The sequence below is a fragment of the Bos mutus genome, chromosome 22 (assembly GCF_027580195.1).
Source record: "Bos mutus isolate GX-2022 chromosome 22, NWIPB_WYAK_1.1, whole genome shotgun sequence".
Classification (NCBI taxonomy): Eukaryota; Metazoa; Chordata; class Mammalia; order Artiodactyla; family Bovidae; genus Bos; species Bos mutus.
Genome location: NC_091638.1, coordinates 7,702,222 through 7,726,777, shown reverse-complemented (window position 1 = coordinate 7,726,777; position 24,556 = coordinate 7,702,222). Strand labels below are relative to the sequence as shown.

At 45.8% G+C, this 24,556-nt stretch overlaps 1 protein-coding gene and 1 pseudogene across 1 annotated transcript in view; both read right to left on the bottom strand.

Moving 5' to 3' along the window:
- The window catches only part of CRTAP (cartilage associated protein), a 33,508-nt gene extending 16,959 nt beyond the window's left edge, over positions 1 to 16,549 (bottom strand). The window contains exons 1-4 of the mRNA XM_005898141.3: positions 15,993 to 16,549; positions 12,094 to 12,243; positions 8,152 to 8,323; positions 3,121 to 3,249 (exon numbers count right to left, since the gene is read on the bottom strand). Coding sequence (XP_005898203.3) covers positions 3,121 to 3,249; positions 8,152 to 8,323; positions 12,094 to 12,243; positions 15,993 to 16,463 — 922 coding nt within the window. The 5' untranslated portion in view covers positions 16,464 to 16,549. The remainder of the gene's footprint in view (positions 1 to 3,120; positions 3,250 to 8,151; positions 8,324 to 12,093; positions 12,244 to 15,992) is intronic.
- Positions 16,550 to 22,261: 5,712 nt separating this feature from the next.
- On the bottom strand, positions 22,262 to 23,714 carry LOC102285438 (sorting nexin-5 pseudogene; annotated as a pseudogene).
- Between the last annotated feature and the right edge of the window lie 842 nt (positions 23,715 to 24,556).

Here is a 24,556-nt window from a genome sequence, read left to right as displayed (position 1 = left end):
ATTCTTGCCCGGAGAATTCTATGGACAGAGTAATCCGACGGGCTACAGTCCATGTGGTTGCAAAGAGTCAGACATGACTGAGCAACTAACACACACACGTGGACACTTGCTATTCACAAATCTGTGGAGCTGGAAATGACATCTGCCCTCAAGAAATGTCCTGGTGTAGGTCTTGGAAAAAGAATTCAAAACAGGGCTGACTTTCAAGAAGCCAATTTTAAGAGTTACATTTCACTCACAGTGCCTATTTATATTCCCCAAAACAAAGATTTCTTGCAGAGCAGCAATAAATGCTGAAAATCTTGTTGTTTTAGCTATTTTGTCCTTGTCAGTTTCTGATAGGCCCGGTGGTTTTTAGAGCAAGTAAAGGCTTCAGAGGCGTGAGCAGTGAGTTGCCAGAGCCTGGATATATCCAGTGCAGTGCTGAACTCCAGTGTTCTGGCGTGTTGCCACTGAACCCAGCCTGCTCAGTGGTTGGAAGATTCACGTTTCAATGTCCATCACAATTAGCTCAGTGAAGTGCTGGCACAGCCTCTCATGAAAATGAAACAAAAATACCAGCTGTATTTTCATCCAACAGAACATGTAGAAGCTAAACCCAAGATCGGCAATGTGTTGATAAATGTTTGAATTGGGTGACAGTCACCCCTAGTCCATTGGGCTTCCCTGGTAAAGAACCTACCTGTCGATGCAGGAGAGATAATAGACCAGGTTTGATCCCTGGGTCACGAAGATCCCCTGGAGGACAGCATGGCAACCCGTTCTAGAATTTTGCTTGAGAATGCCGTGGACAGAGGAGCCTGGTGGGCTACAGTCCATAGGGTCACAGAGAGTTAGACACGACTGAAGCAAATTAGGACGCACCCCCTAGTTTATTATACCATCCTTTCTAATATGTTTTTCAATTTTCAGAAATAAAAAAAAAGTACATAATTTTCTGTGATTCTCATTAAAATAAGATCTTTCTGAGTGTGGATAAAAATAAGCAAGTAGTTAAATCTGGGGTCGGGTGAGAGGGAGCAGGGAGATTAGAATGGGTGATGTGCTTGATGTTTTTCTGTATATCTCTGTGATGTTTACTTTATTGCACTAAACCTATACTACAAGCCTTTTTAGGGAAAACAAAAAACAGTTACCTTAAACCAGGTACTTATTTTTAAAAAGAAGGCTCTTCATAAGCAAAGACATTGTCCAGTAGAAGACCGCCCCTCCACACTAGAATGCAGTCAACAGCTATTTGCTGGAACATGCTGTGAGCTCAGTGCTGCCCGGCAGGGAAGCGTGTCCACACATTATATAGAAGAGACTCTCGTCCTCTCTGCTAAAGAATCCTTTACCAGACAGTCCATGCCAGGCTGACAGTGGCAAATAAACTCACCCTTCCCTCCACGAAAGGGGACACGAGAAAGACACCTCTTTACAACAGCCCTCGGCCTCCTGCTGGTCTCAGAAATGTCCCAACCAAGGGGCATTTCGGGCCATTTCTTTGCACATTTAGATGGGGTTCAGGCTGGTGAAGGAGATCAGCCATGGGATTTCTTTGGAGGGAATGATACTAAAGCTGAAACTCCAGTACTTTGGCCACCTCATGCGAAGAGTTGACTCACTGGAAAAGACTCTGATGCTGGGAGGGATTGGGGGCAGGAGGAGAAGGGGACGACAGAGGATGAGATGGCTGGATGGCATCACTGACTTGATGGACGTGAGTCTGAGTGAACTCCAAGAGTTGGTGATGGACAGGGAGGCCTGGCGTGCTGCGATTCATGGGGTCGCAAAGAGTCAGACACGACTGAGAGACTGAACTGAACTGAACAGGCTGGTGAAGATCAGGTTCACTGCTGAGAGAGGCCAGTTACCTTCCTCAGAAAAACATGGTGTAAATGTCAGTATCAGAGACTTTTTAGGAACAAAGGAATCATCTTGATTAGCAGCAAAAGTTTAAATTTTTTAGTTAAAAAGTTAGAGAGAGAGGGAATGAAGCAAAATTTTTCTCTTTCCTTTTTTCCCCTTTTTTGACCTTCAGCAGGCAAGGCCTCTGGTGTGTCCTGGAGAGGAGACAAGGTGGGATTACCAGGTAGGTGGGCAGGTGTCTGCTGTGGGCAGAGTGAACTCCACAAAGAACAAGATGCTCACAGCAGGGGAGGAGGCTGTGGAAGCCAAAGTCACTTCTCAGTCCTCCAAGACATCCCCGAGGCCCCATGACCAGGCACCCCTGAGTCTGAAAGACAGCCTCGGGGAAGCTAGTCAGACTCCTGCCCACGGACCAGATATGTCATCAGGAGAGCAGAGTCTTCCCCATAGCACATGACCCCAGTAACGTCCCGTGCTCATCACTGAACCGCCAGGGCACACGCTGCTCAAGCAAGTGGGCCCCGGCAATCTTGGTTACAGGGAAAGAAAGGAAGGCAGGAAATTCGGGCTTTGAAGTCTGAATTCCTTTCTCTCTCTCCCATGTGAGCCCTTTGTCTGTCTGGAAGGTTCTGATCGAGAAACTCCAAGTTCAAGGCAGGATCAACTGCAGTGATCTTAGGGTTAAGAGTGAAAAGGTCAATGGTGTGGAGGAAGGGAAATAATGATATATATAGTGGTGGGGGTTTAATCGCTCAGTTGTGTCCGACTCTTCTGCAACCCCATGGACCATAGCCCGCTAGGCTCCTCTAAGTCCGTGGGACTTTCCAGGCAAGAATACTGGAGTGGGTTGCCATTTCCTCCTCCAGGGAATCTTTCCCACTCAGGGATAGAAACTGCATCTCTTGCATCTCCTGCATTGCAGACAAATTTTTTACCACTGAACCATCAGGGAAGCCATTGGGAATTTCTAAAAGGAATTCCCTTGCAGTCCAGTGGTTAGGACCTCACATTTCCACTACAGGGTGTTCCATTCCTGGTCAGGGAACTAGGATCCTGCAAGCTGCATGGAGCAGTCAAAAAAAAAAGATTAATAAACAAAAACACCAGTTATATAGAGTTTGCCCTGTGCCAGTGTGTGAATTCCATAAGCATCCTACATCTACCAACTCATTTAATCCTCAAGACAATCTTACAAGGTTAGTACTCTCCACTGAGGCGGAAGCTGAATCTTAGTACCTTGCCCAGATTGCCTAGAAGATGAGTACTTACATTTATAATAAGCGAACTGCAAATAATGATACATGGTAGCCACAAATTTCTCCACCGGATATCCTCCTATGACGGGTGTGAGGTTCTCCTCACACTGAATTTTGCATTCCAGGACCTCCACATAATGATCTGAAAGAACACACAGATTTTCAGGCAGTGCATTCATTATTTTCTTTATGCCACTTCTGCCCCACCCCTCAAAACAATTAAGGCCAAAATGATCATGATAAAATGATAAAAGTAAAATATTTGCACTACTTACGATAAAGGGCCAAAATCTTTAATACATGAAGCATGCTAAATCAATAGGAGAAGGACAAATGCTGGCTATAAAAATAGCCAAAAAGATGGTAACAGAAATTATAAAAGGGGCTGATAAACATTGTGAAAAGATCTTAACCTTATTTGTAATTAAGAAATCCTAAAATAATGTAAGCTATTAAATTGGCAAAATGTTTAAAAGTTGACAACACCCAGTGTTAAGGAGAGAATATCGGGATTCACAGTCTCATATTTTGTGGTAGGAGCAAAAAAGGAACAAGTTTTTTGGAGAACGATTTGACAAAATTTATCCAAGGTTAAAATACACACATTCTCTAACCCAGTAGTCTCCTTCTGGGAAAATGTTCTTTAGACTTGGGCACACTTAAGCAAACAAACTTGAAAGTAACCCAAATGTCAATCAGTAGGATGGTGATTAAGAAGTTATGGTATATACAAACAGCAGAATCCACACAGGTTTTAAAAGAGAGCAGGCAGACCTAAATACAGGCACATAGAAAGATGTGGAAGACTACATTTCCCAGCCACCTTTGCAGTTCAGCTGGGGCCATGTGACTAACTGAGCCAATGAAATGTGGACAGTTAACAACTGATGGATACTACTTCTGGAGCTGGTCCCTAAATCCAGCGTGGTCCTCAGCCCTTCCCTTTCCCCCTTTCAGAGTCCAGCATGATGGTACACATTTTGCCAGCAAGACTGTGGAGGAGTAGGCACTCTCCCTGGTTGGTAGGAATACAAAACAGTACCTTAAAATACCAAATAATTTACTGAAACATTCACCCTGAACCATCAATCCCACTGATGCTGACTTTGCAAACACATTTCCATACTTAGCAAACAAGAACAACAAAAAAGAAACCCACTAAAATTCCCCAGTACAGTAGTAGATGTTATAGCAAAAGACTGAAAGAAAGTGAAAGTCACTCAGTCGTGTTTGACTCTTTGCGACCCCATGGACTATACAGTCCATGGAATTCTCCAGGCCAGAATACTGGAGTGGGTAGCCTTTCCCTTCTCCAGGGGATCTTCCCAACCCAGGGATCGAACCCAGGTCTCCCGCATTGTAGGTGGATTCTTTACCAGCTGAGCCACCAGGGAAGCCCAAGCAAAAGACTGGAGCAGCCCCAATGTCTACCAGATGGTGGAATAAACAGTAGCACACTCTTACCCCGACCCTCAACGGAGTACTCGGCAGAAATGAGAAGAATAATGAAACAGTCTCTACATACTAGTTAGGATATACTGTTAAGTGGAAAAAGCATAAAATAGAATAGTGTGTAATGTAGGGTATGTATTCTGTATGGAAGAAGCAGGCACAAAAATAAAGGGGAAAGTGGTTTTATATTTACATAACCTTTATAGGAAAAAAAAGATTCAGGCAAGAATTCTCAATACTGTGCTAAATCACTGCATGGTCAGGGGTGAGGGGGTGGAGAATAGAGAATCTAATGGACAGCAAGTTGTCCTCGTCTGGAAGCATCTGTCCATGAATTATTCATTTCAACAGTAATTATACTGGGGAACTGGAAAGCACTTCTCTTTCTAGTCAGGACCTAACTGAGAAAGCAGGAGACGTTTTTCACATTATATCCCTTTGTCTTTCACATGCGATAGTATGTGCTTATATTAACTATCAAAAATAAAGTTTGAGATTAAGTGTTAATCCAGGGTAACCCCCTCAGGTGAGACACTATTTCACAGGTTAAGAGGTGAGACCACGGTCAGAACACCTGGGTCTAAATCCTAGCCCTTCCCCTGAGGACCAGAAGCACTGGGCTTGGGAGGTGGGGGAAAAAATCAGGAGTTTGGGATTAAGAGATACACACTGCCATGTATAAAACAGGTAAACAACAAAGACCGACTGTATACATAGGGGGCTTCCCCGGCAGCTCAGCTGGTAAAGAACCCGCCTGTCAGTGCAGGAGAGGCAAGAAACAAGGGTTTGATCCCTGGGTCGGGAAGGTCCCCTGGAGAAGGAAATGGCAACCACTCCAGTATTCTTGCCTGGAGAATCCCATGGACAGAGGAGCCTGGGGGGCTACAGTCCACGGGGTCGCAAACAGTCAGACATGACTGAGCAGGCACGCCACGCACTGTATAGAGAGCACAGGGAACTCTGCCCAGTATTTTGTGATAACCTATAATGGAAATTATATCTGAAAAAAATGTGTGTGTATATATACATATGTGTATATGTATAACTGAATCACTTTGCTATACACTTGAAACTAACACAATATTGCAAATTAACTATTCTTCAATTTTTTTTTTTTTGCCAAGCCGGGAGTCTTGTTTCCTAACCAGGGATTGAACCTGTGCCCTCAGCAGTGAAAAATGCTGAGTGCTGACCATTGGACCACTGGGGAGGTCCTGGGAACTAGTGTTTAATGGATACAGAGTTTCAGTCTGAGAAGATGAAAAAGTTCTGCAGATGGATGGTGATGGTGGCCTCACAGCAACCTGAAAGATTAAGAAACTAACCAAGTGCAATGTGTGGACTTTATTTTGAACCTGATTCAAACCAACAAATTATAAATGTAAGGGACACACACACATATTTATGCCATTTCTAAGACGACTGGGACACTGGATATTTGATGATGAGATCAAGGAACTGCTGTTATAATTCTTTTAGGTATAATAGTTTGGTGGTTATGTTAATAAAAAAAAGAGTTCTTATCTTTTAGAGGTATCTATTGAAACAAAACATACAAAATGAGGGAACACCTGGAATTTGCTTGCAGCCATGAAATTAAAAGACGCTTACTCCTTGGAAGGAAAGTTATGACCAAACTAGATAGCATATTCAAAAGCAGAGACATTACTTTGCCAACAAAGGTCTGTCTAGTCAAGGCTATGGTTTTTTCCTGTGGTCATGTATGGATGTGAGAGTTGGACTGTGAAGAAGGCTGAGCACCGAAGAATTGATGCTTTTGAACTGTGGTGTTGGAGAAGACTCTTGAGAGTCCCTTGGACTGCAAGGAGATCCAACCAGTCCATTCTGAAGGAGATCAGCCCTGGGATTTCTTTGGAAGGAATGATGCTAAAGCTGAAACTCCAGTATTTTGGCCACCTCATGCGAAGAGTTGACTCATTGGAAAAGACTCTGATGCTGGGAGGGATTGGGGGCAGGAGGAGAAGGGGACGACAGAGGATGAGATGGCTGGATGGCATCACTGACTCAATGGACGTGAGTCTGAGTGAACTCTGGGAGTTGGTGATGGACAGGGAGGCCTGGCATGCTGAGATTCATGGGGTCGTAAAGAGTCGGACACGACTGAGCAACTGATCTGATCTGATCTGAACCTGAGAGGGAAGAGGAGGGTTTTCAGATGACACTCTGCCATGAGTTGACAGTAGCGAAGCTGAGTCATGGGTAAGTGGGCTTCCTTCACACTCTTCTATATTTTGTATATGTTTGAAATATTCCACAATAAAAACGTTTTGTTAAGAAAAATAAAGGTACTCTGTAGAAAAAGAGTTTCACAAGCAAAAATTTACTAAAACAACAACAACAAATAACCATCCTGGACTCAATAACTGTAAAAGAGCTGCCCGCCTCAGGGTTTCTGAGAGTCATTAATCATCACGGGGCACAGAGACTCCAAGAAGCAGACAACCCTCAGACCAATTCCAGGCTTATCTGACCTGGGGCCCCTTCCGGCAAGGGGCAGTTTGAGGGTCTGTGTTCCCAAACCACTTAGAGACATCTCTTGGCCATTTCCTATCCTCTGGAGCACTGCTTCCCACTAATGGTTAAAGAAAACCCCTAGGGCTATTTATGTGTTTTCAATTTTCTTTTTCTTGTTTTGGCCAAGCCTGAAGGAATGCAGGATCTTAGTTCCTTGATCAGGATCAGAATTGAACCGGTGCCCCCTGCTCCCTGGGAAGCTCAGCGTCTTAACCATTGCACCACCAGGGAAGTCCTCAATTTTCTTTCTTTACTCTTTCTTGTGCTTTCCAAACTTCTTAAAATAAGCATGCATTATTTTATCATCAGAAAATGTTTTCTTTTTCCCCAAAAGTTACCTTGTGTATATGTGTTAGTCACTCAGTCGTGCCTGACATCTTTGTGACGCCATGGACTGTAGACCGCCAGGCTTCTCTGCCCATGGAATTCTCCAGGCAAGAGTACTGGAGTGGGTTACCATTTCATTCTCCAGGGGATCTGTCTGACCCGGGGATCGAATCTGGGTCTCCTGCATTGCAGGCAGATCCTTTACTGTCTGAGCTACCAAAGTTGCCTTAGTGATCACTAATTATACTCTTCATTCTTGGAGAAGGAAATGGCTACCCACTCCAGTATTCTTGCCTGGGAATTTCCACAGACAGAGGAGTCTGGCGGGCTACAGTGTATGGAGTCGCAGAGTCAGACATAACTTAGTGATCGAGCATGCAGACTCTGCATGCTGAAAAACTGCCATAATCAAAGTTATCTCCCTAAGCCGAGGTGTGAGATGCTTTGGGGCTCAATTTTATTTTGCTACAAGCCTGTGGGAATCTGCAGTCAAGTAGGACTGATGAAACAAACCTTCTCCACAGGCCTGTGTCTGAACACCATACTCACTGTTCCTCTAGAAGCTCCAGCCAAGTCAGAGGCTAATCCATGTCTGTATCAGCCACCCCAGTTAACCCACTCTCATTTACGCTCAAAAGTTTCTCAGAAGCCACCCGAGTTTCCTAGAAAGCATGTAGAACTCGCAGGGGCAGCTGTGTCCTTTATGTCAAGGATAAAACCCACTACCAACCTGCGATGGAAAGATAGAAATCCTTGAAGTCCCTGATCTCCCGGGAGCCCTCGCAGGCAGCGAGACACTCATAGAAGGCCTTGAAGAAGTCAGGAAGGGCCAGCTCCATGTCGGTGATGCACGTCCTCCAGTTCTCGCCATTGTAGGCCCGCACGGCTCGGATGAACAGGCTCTGGAATCGGCGAAAAGTCTACATGTAAAAAACGCTGGAGAGGGTGTGGAGAAAAGGGAGGGATGTCGACTGGGGCAGCCACTATGGAGAACATACGATGTATGGAGGTTCCTTAAAAAACTAAAAATAGAGCTACCATATGATCCTGCCATCCCACTCCTGGACATATGTTCAGAAAAAATGAAGACTCTAATTCCAAAGGATACATACACCACTACGTTCATAGCAGCACTATTTACAATAATCAAGACGTGGAAGCACCTAAATGTCCATCAGCAGATGAATGGATGAAGATGTGGTACATATATACATATATAAAAAAGAAGGAAATAATGCCACGTCGATGGACCTAGAGATTCTCATGCTGAATGAAGTCAGAGAAAGACAAATATCCTATGATACATGGAATCTAAAAAAATGATACAAACGAGCTTATATACAAAACAGAAATAGAATCACAGACAGAGAAACAAACTTATGGTTACCAAGGGGGAAAGGGATCAGGAGGGATATATAGGGAATTTGGGGTTAACAGTTACATATTACTATATATTGGGTTGGGCAAAAAGTTCATTTGGGTTTTTCCATAAGATCTTATAAAATATAAAGTGGATAAACAAGGATCTACTGTATAGCACAGGGAACCTCACTCAATATTTTGTAATAAAGTATAACAGAAAAGAATCTGAATATATATATACATGTATATATTTATATATATACGTACACGTATGTATAACTGAATCACTCTTCTGTACACCTGACACAGTGTAAATCAATCGAAAACGAAACAAAAAGACAGGCTCTGGAAGCCGAGAGAAGTCAAGGAATGTCCAGACATGAAGAGACAGACTTGTCCTCCCAAAAGGAATCAGATTATCATGAAGCTTGACTCTCATTAACTCTGGACAAACTATGCTCACTCTTTTTTTTTTTTTAATTAAAAAAAATTGTTTTACAATGTTGTGCCGGTTTCTGCCATACCACAAGGCAAATCAGCCCTAATTATGCACACACCCTCTCCCTCTCCAGCCTCCCTCCCTCCCCAACTCCACCCACCCAGGTCATCAGGGAGCACCAGACTGGGTTCCCTGTGCTGCACAGTAACTTCTCCCCAGCTGGGAAGGCAATCAGTGACTTACCTACATCTAGATTTTTCTACCCTGTTCACAGCAGTACAGTTATTTTATTTAACTCAAAAACTAGCAGATACTTGATAATAAAATCAAGTTTGAATCAAGGAAAAAAGGAAAATACCAGGGACAGAAACCAGGGCAGTGGCTGCCAGAGGTCAAGGGCAAAGGCATGACTGCAAAGGGGTATGAGGGAAATTTAAAACAATTTCTTTTTTTAACGCAGGAACTTTTTAGGGGAGAAGAAAATGTCTGTATGATTGTGGTGGTAGTTGTATGACTGCACACATTTGTCAAAACTCATCGAATTATACACTTAAAATTAGAAGATTCGTTTTAAATAAATTATACCTCCATAAAACTGATTTTAAAAATCAATTCAAGGAAAAGATAAGCTAAAGCAAGGGTCAGAGGGCCCTTGCCCTAACAGCAAAGTATAAACTAGGAGTTTCACATGTCTGCACGAGTTCCTGGGTAGGGCAGCCACATGCCAGCCAGAGGAAACATCAAGGAATTCTTGCTACCTGTTGCCTCCACCAGGTACCAGGAATAACTAGGGCTGAGGAAGCAGCTTCATCTTCACCAGAAATAAGTAGAGATTTTGGACACAGGCAGAAACCTGCTAACTTGGAGGGGCCAGGACAGGTCTTGAAATACACATGTGGTTCTCCTTTGAGAGTTTTGTTTTCAGCTGCTCTGGACAGGGGGTATTTGAGGGTCACCCCTGGGACCTAGAATTTTCACCCAACTTAAAGCCTAAGGTTAGGAACATGGATCTCCTTATATCTCCTGGGCAGGCAGCATCCCCTGGAAGCAAGACAGGCAAAGAACTGAAGCTTTGCCTGGAGATGGATGGGAGGTGGGGGGAAGAGGAGTGTGGGGCAGGGGAAGCAGAAATACCAGACCGCTGGCTCTGCAGAAATGGCAGGGTGGCAGCAGAAAGAAAGCCCTGCAGAGGGACTTCCCTGGTGGTCCAGTGGTTAAGAATCCGCCTTCCAATGCAGGGGACATGCGTTCCACCCCTGGTCAGGGAACTAAGATCCCACATGCCTCAGAGCTACTAAGTCCGCCTGCCACAACTACGGAGCCTGCATGCCCCAGAGCCTGCGAGCTACAACGAGAGATCCCGAGGCAGCCACATAAATGAAATAGAAAAGAAAACAAACAAAACTCTACAGAGGGAGGATGCCCCTAAGCACAGTGCGATGGCCACGTGCACACAACTCTTTTCCCCAAACCCAGTGAACAATAACAGGGAGGAAAGTAAAAAGGGATCAATTCTTCTTACAGGAGATCAGGAAAGGAGCAAGCAGCAGACGAGAGATTTCAACAACTTTTGGAAAGACAGAAAGCCAAATGACCAGAGAGGAGGGTCCTCACGGGAGGTGAGCTGCACAACCCATAGACACCTGCAGACACCAGGGACTACAGAGGCTGGCACGAGGTGCGGGATGGAACGCTGGCTGAAAGTCTGAACCTGGCTGTTGGAGCCTGGCTTCCCCCGCCAGCAGCCATCTGCTCCCCTAAGGGACCACACCTTCCAAGTCTGTTCTAGAGATTCTACCCATAAAGGCTGAAGGCCCAGGGAGCAGGCACAGCAATCAAGCTGAGGTGTGGGCTGACACCCAGGAACAGGTGAGGCCTCCAACTCAGCCGTGAGATCGCCATCCCTCTCCCCAGACTGGCTCTCAGACACTCCGCCAGCCCTGCGGAAGGCTGGGGAATTCCTCCCTGGAGACCAGATGGGCTCCAGAAAAGAGATTTTGCCCACAATGTTTGAGGGTCACCGCTGGTGAAAAAGTGAGCTTGCAGTCTGGTCCCACGATGGGAAACCCTAGAGTCAGACCTGAGGCTCTAGGAGCCCCGGTGGGCACTTCCAACCCATCCCTCTGTTTTCAACCCCTGCTCCTGCCCCACTGGTACCCACACACCTGGAGCCCAGACTCAACAGGCCCCGACAGCAGTAAGTGCTCTGGACTCATCCTCTTCTTACTGTCCTCACTCATTCCCCTCAGAATCCCCTCTGCAGATGCACAGACTCAAATATCCTGTAACCTGTTGAGTCTGTCCTCCTAGAACCTTATTCCCCTTCCATCTTGAGGTATGTGCTGTGTGTGTGTATAAAAATACATGTTTCCTAGTTGCATCAGAGATGAAGACCTACTTCCAGGTTCTTCTGTTCTTAGTCATTTTCAGATGATTTCCAAGACCCATTTTTATACCATCTTAAAACTGAATGATCAAATGACCATATTTCTAAAATGCAGCATTTAAAGGGGAAAAAAGTGACTTTAAAATCACCATGCAATATAAAATTGCATTCTTAAATGGATCAACTTGGTGTTAAAAAGGCAATCATTTTTTCTTCTTTTTTTAATTTTTTGGCCATACCCCACAGCATGTGGAATCCAGTTCCCTGACCAGAGATCAAACCTGCACCCCCTGCATTAGCAGTACGAGGTCTTAACCACTAGACCACCAGGGGAATCCCAAGGCAGTCATTTCTATTGTCATAATACTCATTAAATGTCATCAAAAATCACTTATCAGTCCTTCAGTGTCAGTAGCTGTTCACTAAGATACACTTATTCTAAAATTCACACTGCAACTAACCACTGTGTAAAAACCCAAATGTACCTCGTACGACTTGGTTTCCAAGTCTTTAATGTAGTCCTCGGCATCGGGCAGGCTCTTGTAATAAGCCATGTTTCTCTTCATCATCTCATCATCAGGATGCTTCAGTAGAAAGGTGTGAGCAGCTGCAATGGCTTTCGGAAGATTATTTGCCTAAAGTCCAGAGAGGAGAGACAAGCACTACTCAGTGGGTGGTGAGCGTGATTTCTGTAAAACAAGAACGTCTGTTCAGTCCTTAGGCAATTTTGTGTTTCTACACAGTGTTTCCAGCTAAGGGCTCAGTGATTTCCAAGGCCCAGCATACCTGGTCCAGCCACAAGGCATGAGCGTTCATTCCTATGGGTGAGCCGATGTACCCTCTGTGCCTGCCCCGATCTACTCTGCCGTCTCCACCCTGCCCTGCCCAGGAGGCTGGCGTATGGGCTGTCCCTGTGGACTCCCTTGCCCTCTAGCTTTCAGTGGGTTCAGCCCCAACAGGTGCCCAACAGGAGACTGAAGGAAGGGAAGAGAATAAGGCTGGGCTGTTTTCGTCCTGGCTCCTTCCCTTAATTGAAGGTCTCTCCATCTAGTCTCTCTCCATCCACGTTACCCCTTCTGGCCTGGGAGGTGGGTCTCACCCCAGCTTTTGTAAGTAACTGCCTTATTCATAAGTATTCCTCCAGTTACCCTGTATAACTATATCACATATTTTCTGCCAGAACCTTGACAGGTAGATCAGTATTTTCCCAGGTCTCTCACAGAACCTCTGTTTCATCTTCCCGAGGACCCCCACCACCTCCTCATTCACTCATTCATTCACTCAGCAAATATTTGTTGAGAGCCTCTACAGGACAGGTGCTGTTCTAGGAAGTGAATCTTGGGGGCTGGGAGGAAGATCCCTGCTTATACATGAAAGTGAGTCCTCCCTTTCCCCACGACCTCAATCAAGAGACTCTTAAAAATATATATATATGAAAGTATAAGTGAAAGTCACTCAGTCACGTGCGACTCCTGGCGACCCCATGGACTATACAGTCCATGGAATTCTCCAGGCCAGAATACTGGAATGGGTAGCCTTCTCCAGGGTATCTTTCCAACCCAGGGATCGAACCCAGGTCTCCCGCCTTGCAAGCGGATTCTTTACCAGCTGAACCACCAGGGAAGCCCAAGAATACTGGAGTTGGTAGCCTATCCCTTCTCCAAGGGAACTTCCCAACCCAGGAATCGAACTGGGGTCTCTTGCATTGCAGGCAGATTCTTTATCAGCTGAGTTATCAAGGTATATATTCATCAGGGTATATAAGTATGTATATTTATTTAATTAATTAATTTGGCTGTGCTGGTCTTAGTTGCATCATGTGGGGTCTAGTTTCCTAACCAGGGATCAAACCCAGGCTCTCTATATTGGGAGTGAGGAGTCTTAACCACTGGACCATGAGCCTCTTTTATGTCATCCTGTCTTCTGCATTCCTGGCAGCTGGCAGAGTTCTTAGGACAAGGCAGGACTTGGTAAGTACCAATGACTTGGACAGGACATCACGACTACATAATATTTTCATGAAATTAATTCATGTTTCCCTCTCTTTCCCCCTCTCTGTCTTCTCCCCATTTGGTGCTGATCAGCTGATTCTGAGTCTCACTGCCTCAGGGGAGGTCAGGACATAGAGGTATGACCAAAGCTCTTGTACTCCTTAGAGAACTTGGCAAGTATGTGAAGAAGAGGAAATTGAGAGAGGGAACTGCAGGAAGAAGCTGACTGGCCTGGAAGAAGAAGACAGAGGAAGGATTTCCCTGTCGGTTCCGGACCCGAGGTTCCACTGCAGGAGATATGGGTTCAATCCCCGGTTGGGGAACTAAGATCCAGCATGCCATGCCACATGGCCAAAAAAAAAAAAAAGAGGAGGAAGAGGAATCCTCTAGGCTAGAAAAAACTCCCTCCTTGGAGTCTGCAGGGGCAGCAAGGTCTGTGGCCCTTGATCCTCAGGTTTGGTACCTGCAGGCAGAGCCCAGAAGTCTTCAGGGAAGAAGGAGGTGCCATGAGGTGAGTGAAAAGGCTCGCAGAAAGGGATAGGGACACCTCCCTGTGTGGACACACGAGTGGCAGAGGGCCCTCCCCCACCATGGATGTCATGGCCCCTCCATGCCCTGAAATCCCAGCACAATCTGGGGGAGCCGGGGGGCGGGAGTGGGGGGGGGGACCCATACATGTGGAGGGAGACTCCTTCAGCCAATCCAGAGGGAGCCTCGGGGACAGGAATTAGGGAATTCTGTTTGGAGAGAGAAAATAAAGGAATATTTGGCACGGTCTGGATTTCTGACAATCAAAGGGCAGCAAACAGCCAGGGCAGAAACTACCCCACATACGCGAGCCTAGTCATTTGGAGATAATGGCAGAGCCCGCCCTTCCAGATATCCGTGCTGATGTCTGAGGAATGCCATCTAGCGGCCTGGAGTGGGACTGTCTCCCTGCCCACCCCCCACCCCGCCTCCGCCCCCGGCCCCCTCGCCTCCTCTTCGGCCCCTCCCTCCCCCAAACCCCCCTAGACCCCTGTGGAAGCCTACAGCCCTAACCACCTGACCACCGGGGAATTCCCTTTACTGACTTTAAGTAAGTGATTGTCACAAGACCTGTAAAGGGTTTTGAAGAGAAGTTATGAATTTCCTAGCCTTTGCGGATGCCACGATGGACGAAACCCCTGCCTTCCGGTCACCCTGAATTAACTGTTCCTCCCCTTTTGCCTCGTTTCACATTCATCCGTATTTTAAAGAAATCAGAGCTCCCATTATTCTCCAGGTTTAAAAATAAAACGTTTCCCCCTTGATTATGTGACTCAAATTTGGCTCATACTGTATGTGCCAAAAGCTCTACAAAAAAGAGGATTAAATGAGTCTTTTTCAGCGTAAAAATATAGTGCTGGTATGAGTCAGCCATCATTTCTGAGTTCCGGAAATGTATTAATCTCATCCCTGGTCTATTTTAAAACTTTTTTTTTTTTTTTTTAATTGCTAGGACAAACATTCACAAATCTGATACTTTATATAAAGCTGTAGCAGGCATAGAAATAACCCAGTTTTTCTCCTATTTAGGGTTTTGTGCTATTTTATGGCCCATACGAATGCAACATACACGTGGACCCGTTTCAGAGAAATATGAAAAGCAGATCTTGCAGCCCAAAGACACAGAGTTTACCAAATCGTTTTCCAATAAAGTGGAAACAGCTTTAAGAGGGCTCTCTTGGCAAAACCCATTGAAGACCCGCCAAGCTAAAGCCTCTTTATCCAGTTAACAGGGAATTCAGCCCGTTCTTAAAACTTCAGGGTCCCCCGTGTAAGGACCGTAGACAACTGCAATTTGTGGCTATTTTTAGCCAGCAATCACAGACGGAATGCAAACAGTCATAAAAAGGAGGAAGACAACCGCGTTACACTGTAGATGAAAGCCAGCGGAGAGCGCCAGCCCTGAGGAATCACAGCGCTCAGGTTCTCCTCCTCCAGACAGGCAAGTGTCCTTCCAAGGAGCCCTGCCCTTTTAAATTCCTCTTTAAAAGAGACTGACCGGCCCCGCAGGTCCTCTCCCGCCCTACTCACTTGAGAAAAGGGATTTTGATGGTATCTACTAAAAACAGAAGTCTGTCTTCAAATAACACTGTGCTAGTCGTTAGATATACATCCTCTGCCTCAGAACCACCCTTCAAGAAAAGTATTTTTCATCTTTATCTATGAAATAGAATACAAGGCAGAGGATTTGAAGGTCTCCCTTAGCGACGCTGAGTGCGAAAGAATTAAGTCTAGAAAGGGCGGTGCGATCGGGCCCAGGACGCAGGCACCAGGCAGGGGTCTAGGGGCGGGCCTAACCGCGGCGGGCGGGGCCTAACCGCGGCGCGGGGCGGGGCCTAAGCGTAAGGCGGGGCGACCGGACTTGCCTTGAAGTAGGCGAACTGCAGGAACTTGTAGGGCTCTCGGCGCTGGAAGTCCGCCAGTACTTCGCGGCTGGGTTGCGACTGGCGGAAGGCCGGCAGGCCCTGCTTGCAGCGTTTGAGGCAGTGCGCTCGGCGCAGCAGGCCCCCAAAGAGGCGCAACTCCGGGTAGCGCGCGAGGCCGGCGGTGGGCTCGGGCTGCGGCGCCGCGCTGCAGTTGCGGTGGCAGAAGGCCTCGCTGTCCCGTAGCAGGCGGTGCAGCCGCAGGCTGATCTCCAAGTAGCCCACGCTCTCCGCCCAGTGCTCGCTGCTGTACTGGTCCAGCGCGTGCCGGTAGGCCGACTCGAGCGGCATCAGCTCGTCCCGCGGGAAGCTGCGGAAGCTGTAGCGCTCGTACTGGGCGCGCCCCGAGTGCAGCGCGCATACCGCGCATAGCAGCGTCAGCAGCGCCGCGGCCGCCCGGCGCCCCGGCTCCATAGCTCCAGGCGGAAGGAAGGAAAGAGAGGAGAAAGAAGGAAAAGAAAAGGGAGCCGAACGCTGAAGAGGCGGAGACGCCAGCCTCAGGCCCGCCCCGTCCGGCCGCCCCTCCCCACCAGCCGGGGGGTCCGGGCGAAGCTGCCCGTACAGAGAGGGTGTCCTAGGGAGGCGCGCTGCCCTCTAGTTTCTGCTTGTCTAACATTTGATCCCCGGCTCCGCTGATCGCTCCTTTAGAGAAGGCGGTCTGGAAGCCAGACGCGGCCCTGATGGATCAGCGCTGCTTAGACTTTAGAATCATTTAGAGGACTTTTGAAAAACGCAGATTCACAAGTGACTCCAGAGTTTCTCTTTCACCAAATCTGGCAGAGATGGGGATCTGAGGGTTTGCAGTTCTAACCAGCACCCTAGTGAGGTTAATGCTGCGGGTCCACGAACGACCTTACATTTCAGTGAGAGAGAGAGACAGTGCATATATAAAATTAATGAGGATGTCGGTGGCACTTTGTAAACTATTGAGCAAATCAAGTTGAAGATGCACACACCTTATGATTTAGATTCCACGCTTCAGAATACACTCGAGAAGCTTGTATGTGTGCATCAAAAGATGTGGATGGAATGTTAAAGGCAGTACTGTTATTTTATCATTATTAAATTTTTTGGCCGCACCACTCGACTTTCAGGGATCTTAGTTCCACGACCACAGAGCACACCCGTCCCAGCAGTGGGAGCGCCAAGTCCTAACCAGTGGACTGCCAGTGATTAAGTCCCAGCATTGTAATTGTAATTACTTAAATTTTTATTTTTAAATAATTTACAAAAAAATTGCAAGGATAGTACATACAACTCCTATATATCCTTTATACACATTTACAAATGAATAACTTATGCCATATTTCTTTTTCTTAATCATTTGAGAGAAGATTGCATACATCAGGCCATTTACCCTTTAATCTTTTAGTATGTATGTCCTAGGAACCGAAACTCTCTGTTGTGCTCAGTCATGTTTGACTCTTTGCAATCCCATGGAGCTTGCCAGGCTCCTCTGTCCATAGGATTCTCCAGGCAAGAATACTGGAGTGGGTTGCCATTTCCTTCTCCAGGGGATCTTCCCCACCCAGGAATTGAAGCCGTGTCTCCTGCATCGGCAGGCTGATTCTTTACCACTGCCCCACCTGGGAATGAAACTACAACGCTCAAATTCATTAATGATCAAATTCACTAATCTATATCCCCCATTCCAGTTTTGTCAACTAATAATGTCTTTTACGGGCTTCCCTTGTGACTCCGCAGTAAACACTCTGCCTGCAACGCAGGAGTTGTGGGAGATGCACTGGTGGCTCAGTGGTAAAAAAAAAAATCTGCCTCCCAATGCAGGAGACATAAGGGAGGTGGATTCAATCCCAACTGTTGTTGTTTGGACTAAACAACAACAACAACATCTTGTATAGCACGTTTTCCCCTGGGCAGGAAACAGTCCAATATCATGTATTGTATCTAGGTGTTTCTTCTATCTAATGTTCTAGAATCCGAACCTTCAGATTTTATTGTTATGCTATTGACACTAGAGTACAGGCCAAAACAACAGTGAGATCCACCACACGCCTATTCAATTCAGTTCAGTTCAGTCGCTCAGTCGTGTCCAACTCTTTGCGATCCCATGAATCGCAGCACACCAGGCCTCCCTGTCCATCACCAACTCCCAGAGTTCACTCAGACTCATGTCCATCGAGTCAGTGATGCCATCCAGCCATCTCATCCTCTGTCATCCCCTTCTCCTCCTGCCCCCAATCCCTCCCAGCATCAGAGTCTTTTCCAATGAGTCAACTCTTCGCATGAGGTGGCCAAAGTACTGGAGTTTCAGCTTCAGCATCAGTCCTTCCAATGAACACCCAGGACTGGTCTCCTTTAGGATGGACTGATTGGATCTCCTTGCAGTCCAGGGGACCCGCAAGAATCTTCTCCAGCACCACAGTTCAAAAGCATCAATTCTTCAGCGCTCAGCTTTCTTCACAGTCCAACTCTCACATCCATACATGACCAATGGAAAAACCATAGCCTTGACTAGACAGACCTTTGTTGGCAAAGTAATGTCTCTGCTTTTCAATATGCTATCTAGGTTGGTCATAACTTTTCTTCCAAGGATTACTCGGCACTAAAAAGAAATGAGCTATTCCACCACAAAAAAACATGGAGGAAACTTAAATACATTTTACTATGTAAAAGAAGGTTATATATGAAAGACTATATACTGTATGATTCCAACTATATATGATGTTATGTTTGGGGGTTTTATTTATTTGTTTTTTTTTGTTGTTGTTGTTGGCTGCACTGCACTGCTTGTGAGATCTTAGCTCCCCAACCAGGGACTGAACCTGGGCCCTCAGCAGTGAGAATGTGTAGTCCCAAGCAATGGACCATCAAGGAATTCCCCCAACTATGTGACATTCTGGAAAAGGCAAACTTTGAGAACAGTAAAGGGATCACTGATGCCAAGTGATACGGGGAGAGAGGGATAAACAGGCACAGAAGAGGACTTTCAGGGCAGCCAAACTCTTCTGTGTGATACTATAATGGTGGATGGATATCATGATACATTTCTCAAAACCCAGAGAATATGCAGTATCAAGAGTGAGCCCTAATGGAAGTCATGGGCTTTGGGTGATCATATTGAATGAAAGCAGCTTCACTGGCTGTACCAGGCGACCCATCTGGTGTGGGATTCTGATAGCGGGAGAGGCGGTGTGTACGTAGTGGTAAACCTACGTGGGAATGGGAAACCTCTGTGCTGTTCATTCAGCGTTGCTGCAAACCTAAAACTGTTCCAGTCTAGTTCCAAAAAAGAATACAGGGGTCTTCCCTGGGGGCTCAGTGGTAAAGAATCCGCCTGCCAATGCAAGAGACATGGGTTCGATTCCTGGTCCCAGAAGATCCCACATGCCTCAGAGCAACTAAGCCCATGCACCACAACTACAGAGCCTGTGCTCTAGAATCCCAGAGCTGCAGCTGTTGAGCCCACGGGCCGCCTACAGCCCATGCTGTGCAACGAAAGCCTGAACACTGCAACTAGAGAGTAGCCTCTGAGACAAGAAAAGCCTGCACAGCGTGGAAGACCTAGCACAGCTGAAAAGAAATAGAATTATTTTTAAGAATACAGGCCAGTTATTTTATAAAAAGTCCTCCATTGAGGTTTCTCTGCTGTTTCTTCATGATTAGATTCAGATTAAGGTCTCTGGACTAGAACAGGGGTCCCCAGAGGCCAGGCAACAAACTGATATTGGTCTGTGGTCTGTTAGGAACCGGGCCACAACAGGAGGTGAATGAAGCTTCATCTGTATTTGTAGCCGCTCCCCATCGCTATCCCATCACCCCAGATGGGACTGTCTAGCTGCAGGAAAACAAGCTCAGGGCTCCCACTGATTCGGCATTATGGTGAGCTGTAGAATTATTTCATTGTCTATCACAATGTAATAATAATAGAGATAAAGTAAATGTAACGGCACTTGAATCATCCCAAAACCGTTCCCCCCACACACCCTCCCACGCCCCAGTCCCTGGAAAAACTGGCTTCCATGAAACTGGTCCCTGGTGCCAAAAAGGTTGGGGACTGCTGGACTAGAATACAGTCCTTCTCAGACGTCACTGGAGGAGCCCACTGTCAGCCCCTTATCACTGATATTAATTGTGATTACCTTGTTAAGGTTGTATCCATTTTCTCCACTTCATTTTTTTCTTTTGTATTTAATAAGTGTTTTCGGTATGATACAGCAGCACAGTTCCTAATAGCAGAAAGCAGAAATAACCATGTAAAAACAAAAGTGGATTTTTTTGTTTGTTTTTTTAGAGAGAAGATTTTACAGCAGGGAATAATAAAAGAATTACAGCTATACATAACAACACAGTTTAGCCTTAAAAAGAATGATTCCACTTGTCTAAAGTTTAAAAGTATGCCAAAGTACACAAAATATTATTTAGGAATGCAAGTAATAGAGTCTTACCTCATACAAACAAATATGGTTTTTCCAGTAGTCATGTATGGATGTGAGCGTTAGACCATAAAGAAGGTTGAAAGTGAAAGTTGCTCAGTAGTGTCCAACTCTGCCATCCCATGTACTATACAGTCCATGGAATTCTTCAGGCCTGGATACTAGAGTGGGTAGCCTTTCCCTTCTCCAGGGGATCTTCCCAACCCAGGGATCGAACCCAGGTCTCCCGCATTGCAGGCGGATTCTTTACCAGCTGAGCCACAGGGAAGCCCAAGAACACTGGACTGGGTAGCCTATCCCTTCTCCAGCAGATCGAACTGGGGTCTCCTGCATTGCAGGCAGATTCTTTACCAACTGAGCTATCAGGGTACTTTGAACTGTGGTGCTAGAGAAGACTCTTGAGAGTCCCTTGGATGGCAAAGATCAAACCAGTCCATCCTAAAGTAAATCAACCCTGACTATGCATTGGAAGGACTGATGCTGAACCTGAAGCTCCAATACTTTGGCCACCTGATGCAAAGAGTCGACTCATTGGAAAAGACCCTAATGCTGAGAAAGATTGAGGGCTGGAGAAGAAGGGGGCAACAGAGGATGAGATGGTTAGGTAACATCACCAATTCAATGGACAAGAGTTTAAGCAAACTCTGGGGGAAAGGATAAGGAAGTCTGGTGTGCTGCAGTCCATGGGGTCGCAAAGAGTCAGACACAACTGAGAGGCTGAACAACAACATACAAACATACAAGATAAAACTGGAATGAAAAAGGAACCATAAACAAAACTTTTGGATCATGATTTCCTATAAGGTGGAAGGCCCCTCAGGTGACTTAAACGACAAATTCTCTTTAGTATCGTGAATTTATTCATTCTTTCACTACACTGTTCAGCACCTACCTTAGACCAGGTCCTGCCCTTGGCACGGAATGCAAAGATGAATCAGACATACATCCTTGACTACAAGGAACTTCCAGTTCAGTAGAGATAAGACATCTGTATTTTTTTGCATGTGTTCCATTAACCTATAGTCAACTATTGTGTGACAGGCACTGTATTAAAGAAATATCAACTCGTTCCCTCAAAGTCTTGAGAAGACAGATAAGCAAACCTTTAATTACCCACCATTAGAGCTGGAGAGAGTGTTATGTGGACCCCAAAGAGGGTTGGGCAACTACCTTAGTGACTTCCGGCTGCTATCACAGGCCCAGTGGATGGCTCATAGACTGAAATTTATTTCTCGTGGTCTGGAGGCTGAGAGACCCAAGATCAAGGTGTTGCCAGGTGTGGTGTCAGAGAACCTGCTCTCTGGTTCATGGATGGAAGGGGCAAGGGAACATTCTGGTGTCTCTCACTCTTTAAAAAAAAAAATATCAATTTTTAATTGAAAGATAATTGCTTTACAATATTGTGTTGGTTTCTGCCATACAGCAGCATGAATCAGTCATGGGTACACATACGTGCCAGGGTCCCTGAAATCCAAGCACTGTGCCACCTCCACACCTGGGGCAGACCTAAGTCCTCAAGGAGTCTCTTTTTTTTTTTGAGCATGGATTATTTTATTGGATGCTTTATAAAAAGTCCAAGCACACACATACTGTGCCCCCACCAGGAAGGGAGGGGCTCACATTAGTTGTTCTTATACCTTCAGGATAAGCCTCTCCCCACAAATATTTGTATCCCAGCTACAAACATGGAGTTGCAAAGGGTATATATAAAGATATGATATTTTTCTTGCTCTTGTTATAGTACAAACAACTGAAGGTGACTACCGATCTGTGAGAGTAAGAAAGGGGAAAATCACTTGACAAAGGGATGGAATGTCTGTCACCTGCAACAAGTAGCTGACTCATCTGCTATTAACAGGCACCTACCCTAAATTACAGGGACCCGAGCACATGAAACTGGAGATGACATGTGCAGGGCCCCTGCTGATTACACTCGCTCCAGAACCCCTTCTTCATTACTACAAATTAGAGGAGAACCCAGTACTTAAGATTCTACCCACTGAGGTATTAACTGCATCAAGATTAGTTATGTCCAAGGAGCATGCAATAGAAATATTTTTAAACCAACATGGTTAAGTGTTAAGATCTTTAGAAATCAAAATATGTATTCACATAATTTTAAACTGAAGTCAAGATAAATCAAATCAATCTTCTGTGGTAATGATTTAAGTGCAAGTGATGCGGGCTTTCTTCACATTCAGTCCTTCACTCAGTTGTTCTTGAACAGGTCGATGCAGCTTTGCAGGAGGGACACATTGTTCCTGGCATGCTTTATTTCCAGTTCAGACATTTTCAATTAGATTCTTCCTGAACGCTGCCACTCTCTTCCGTTTGAAATTGATCAGCTCATCTTTTGCAGATTCAGAGAGTTGTTCAAACTTCTGGCAGCATTCCTGCTGCTGTGCCTCGGCCAGCTTGACATCTTTGCTCTTTAACCGGGCCTTATCCAACGCTTTATTTGAATTCTCATAGTCAATGAGGGCTTTGGTGCATCGGTATAAGAGATCCTTGGCAGCCTCTATGTTGAGCATGTAGTATCGCAGGAGCTCCGTCAGCTTTAAGTCTTCATCTGAGGAGACTCGACTATCCACTTTCCTAAGTTTTTCAAACAGCTCAGCCACCTTCAAGAGGTACTTCTTGATGATTGTAGGCTCCTCTAAAGCCAGGCTATGCAAGCAGGCTGCAGTGTGGATATAATCATCTGCGACATTTTTATGAGATCTGGTCATCCTGTCAGCCTTTGCACAGGAATCCTTGATCCTGTTGTAATAGTTGATGAGGAAAGTCTTCTCTTGCTCAAAAAAGTCATCTACCTCCTTAACTCCTGAAAAAAGAACTTCATCAGCACTTTTCACCACACTTTTAAAAAAGCCACCAAACATCTCTTTAGTACTTTTCCGCCTGACACTTAGATCTTGATCATATTCCAAAAACACGTGGAAGGTGCGGTCTTTACTGAGAACAGGGTGGGAGGAGAACCGCTGGAGAAAGACTTCGTGCGAAGACACCGTCTTCTTGAAGACAGCAAGGTACTCCGCTTCTAGCTCTTGCTTCATCTTGGCAAATTCTTCTTTTGTCATTGACCCTTCACCCTCTCCCAGCTTCTGCATCTTCTCTCGAGGGCCATCGAAGTCGGGCTTGGTCGGCGCTGGCGGGATAATAAGCCCAGCATAGTCTGTAGTTTCAATAAGAGTGTCATGTAGCCACACAAAGTCTTCATGTTGCCTTGTAACAGAAAACTCTGGGCTGTGAAATGTGGGCAGTGTGGTCTTGGTGTGCACTGTAAATTTGACTTTGTCTCTCTCACTGAGTGCGTCAGATATGTCAATCTTTTTTTAATTTGGCTGCATGGCTTGCTGGATCTTAGTTGCCTGACCAGGGATTGAACCCTGGGCCACTGCAGTGAAAGCACCTGGTCCTAAGCACTGTACTCTTTCTCTTTTAATAAACGTTTGGCCATACCTCATGGCATGTGGGATCTTAGTTCCCCAACCTGGGACTGAACGTGTGGTCTCTGGACTGAAAGGCAGCCCATCAGAGAAGTCCCTGGGGGTCTCCTTTTCAAGGGCACTAATCCCATCCATGAAGGCCCCATCCTTATGAGCTAATCACTCCGAAGACTTCAAAGACCTCATTTCCAAATACCATCACTTTGAGGATTAGGTTTCAACATATAAATTTGGGGAGGGGCACAAACCTTCAGTCTGTAGCACTAACCTAGTCTGAAGGTGAGTCTGGGCAAGTTTCTTGCAAGAGGTCATTCTCTAAGTCTTGAAGGACCTGAACAAAAGGAACAGAAGACTGCTGGAGGCAAGAAGGGAAAAAGGAAGAAGATTCTTGGCAAAAGAAATAACAGTTACAAAGGAGAAGAGAGGTGATGGGACTGGAGGCCAAAAAACAGCATAAAGACCCCAAAATGTGATCCTATAAGAAAGATGAACGCGTGGGAATTCCTTGGTGGTCCAGCGGTTAAGACTTTGCGTTTCTACGGTTGGGGACCCCAGGTTCAGTCTCTGGTCGGAGAACTAAGATCCTACAAGCCTCACAGTGTGACCAAAAATAGTTAATTCATTCATAATTAAAAGAAGATGAGGGTCTGAGTTAAGACAC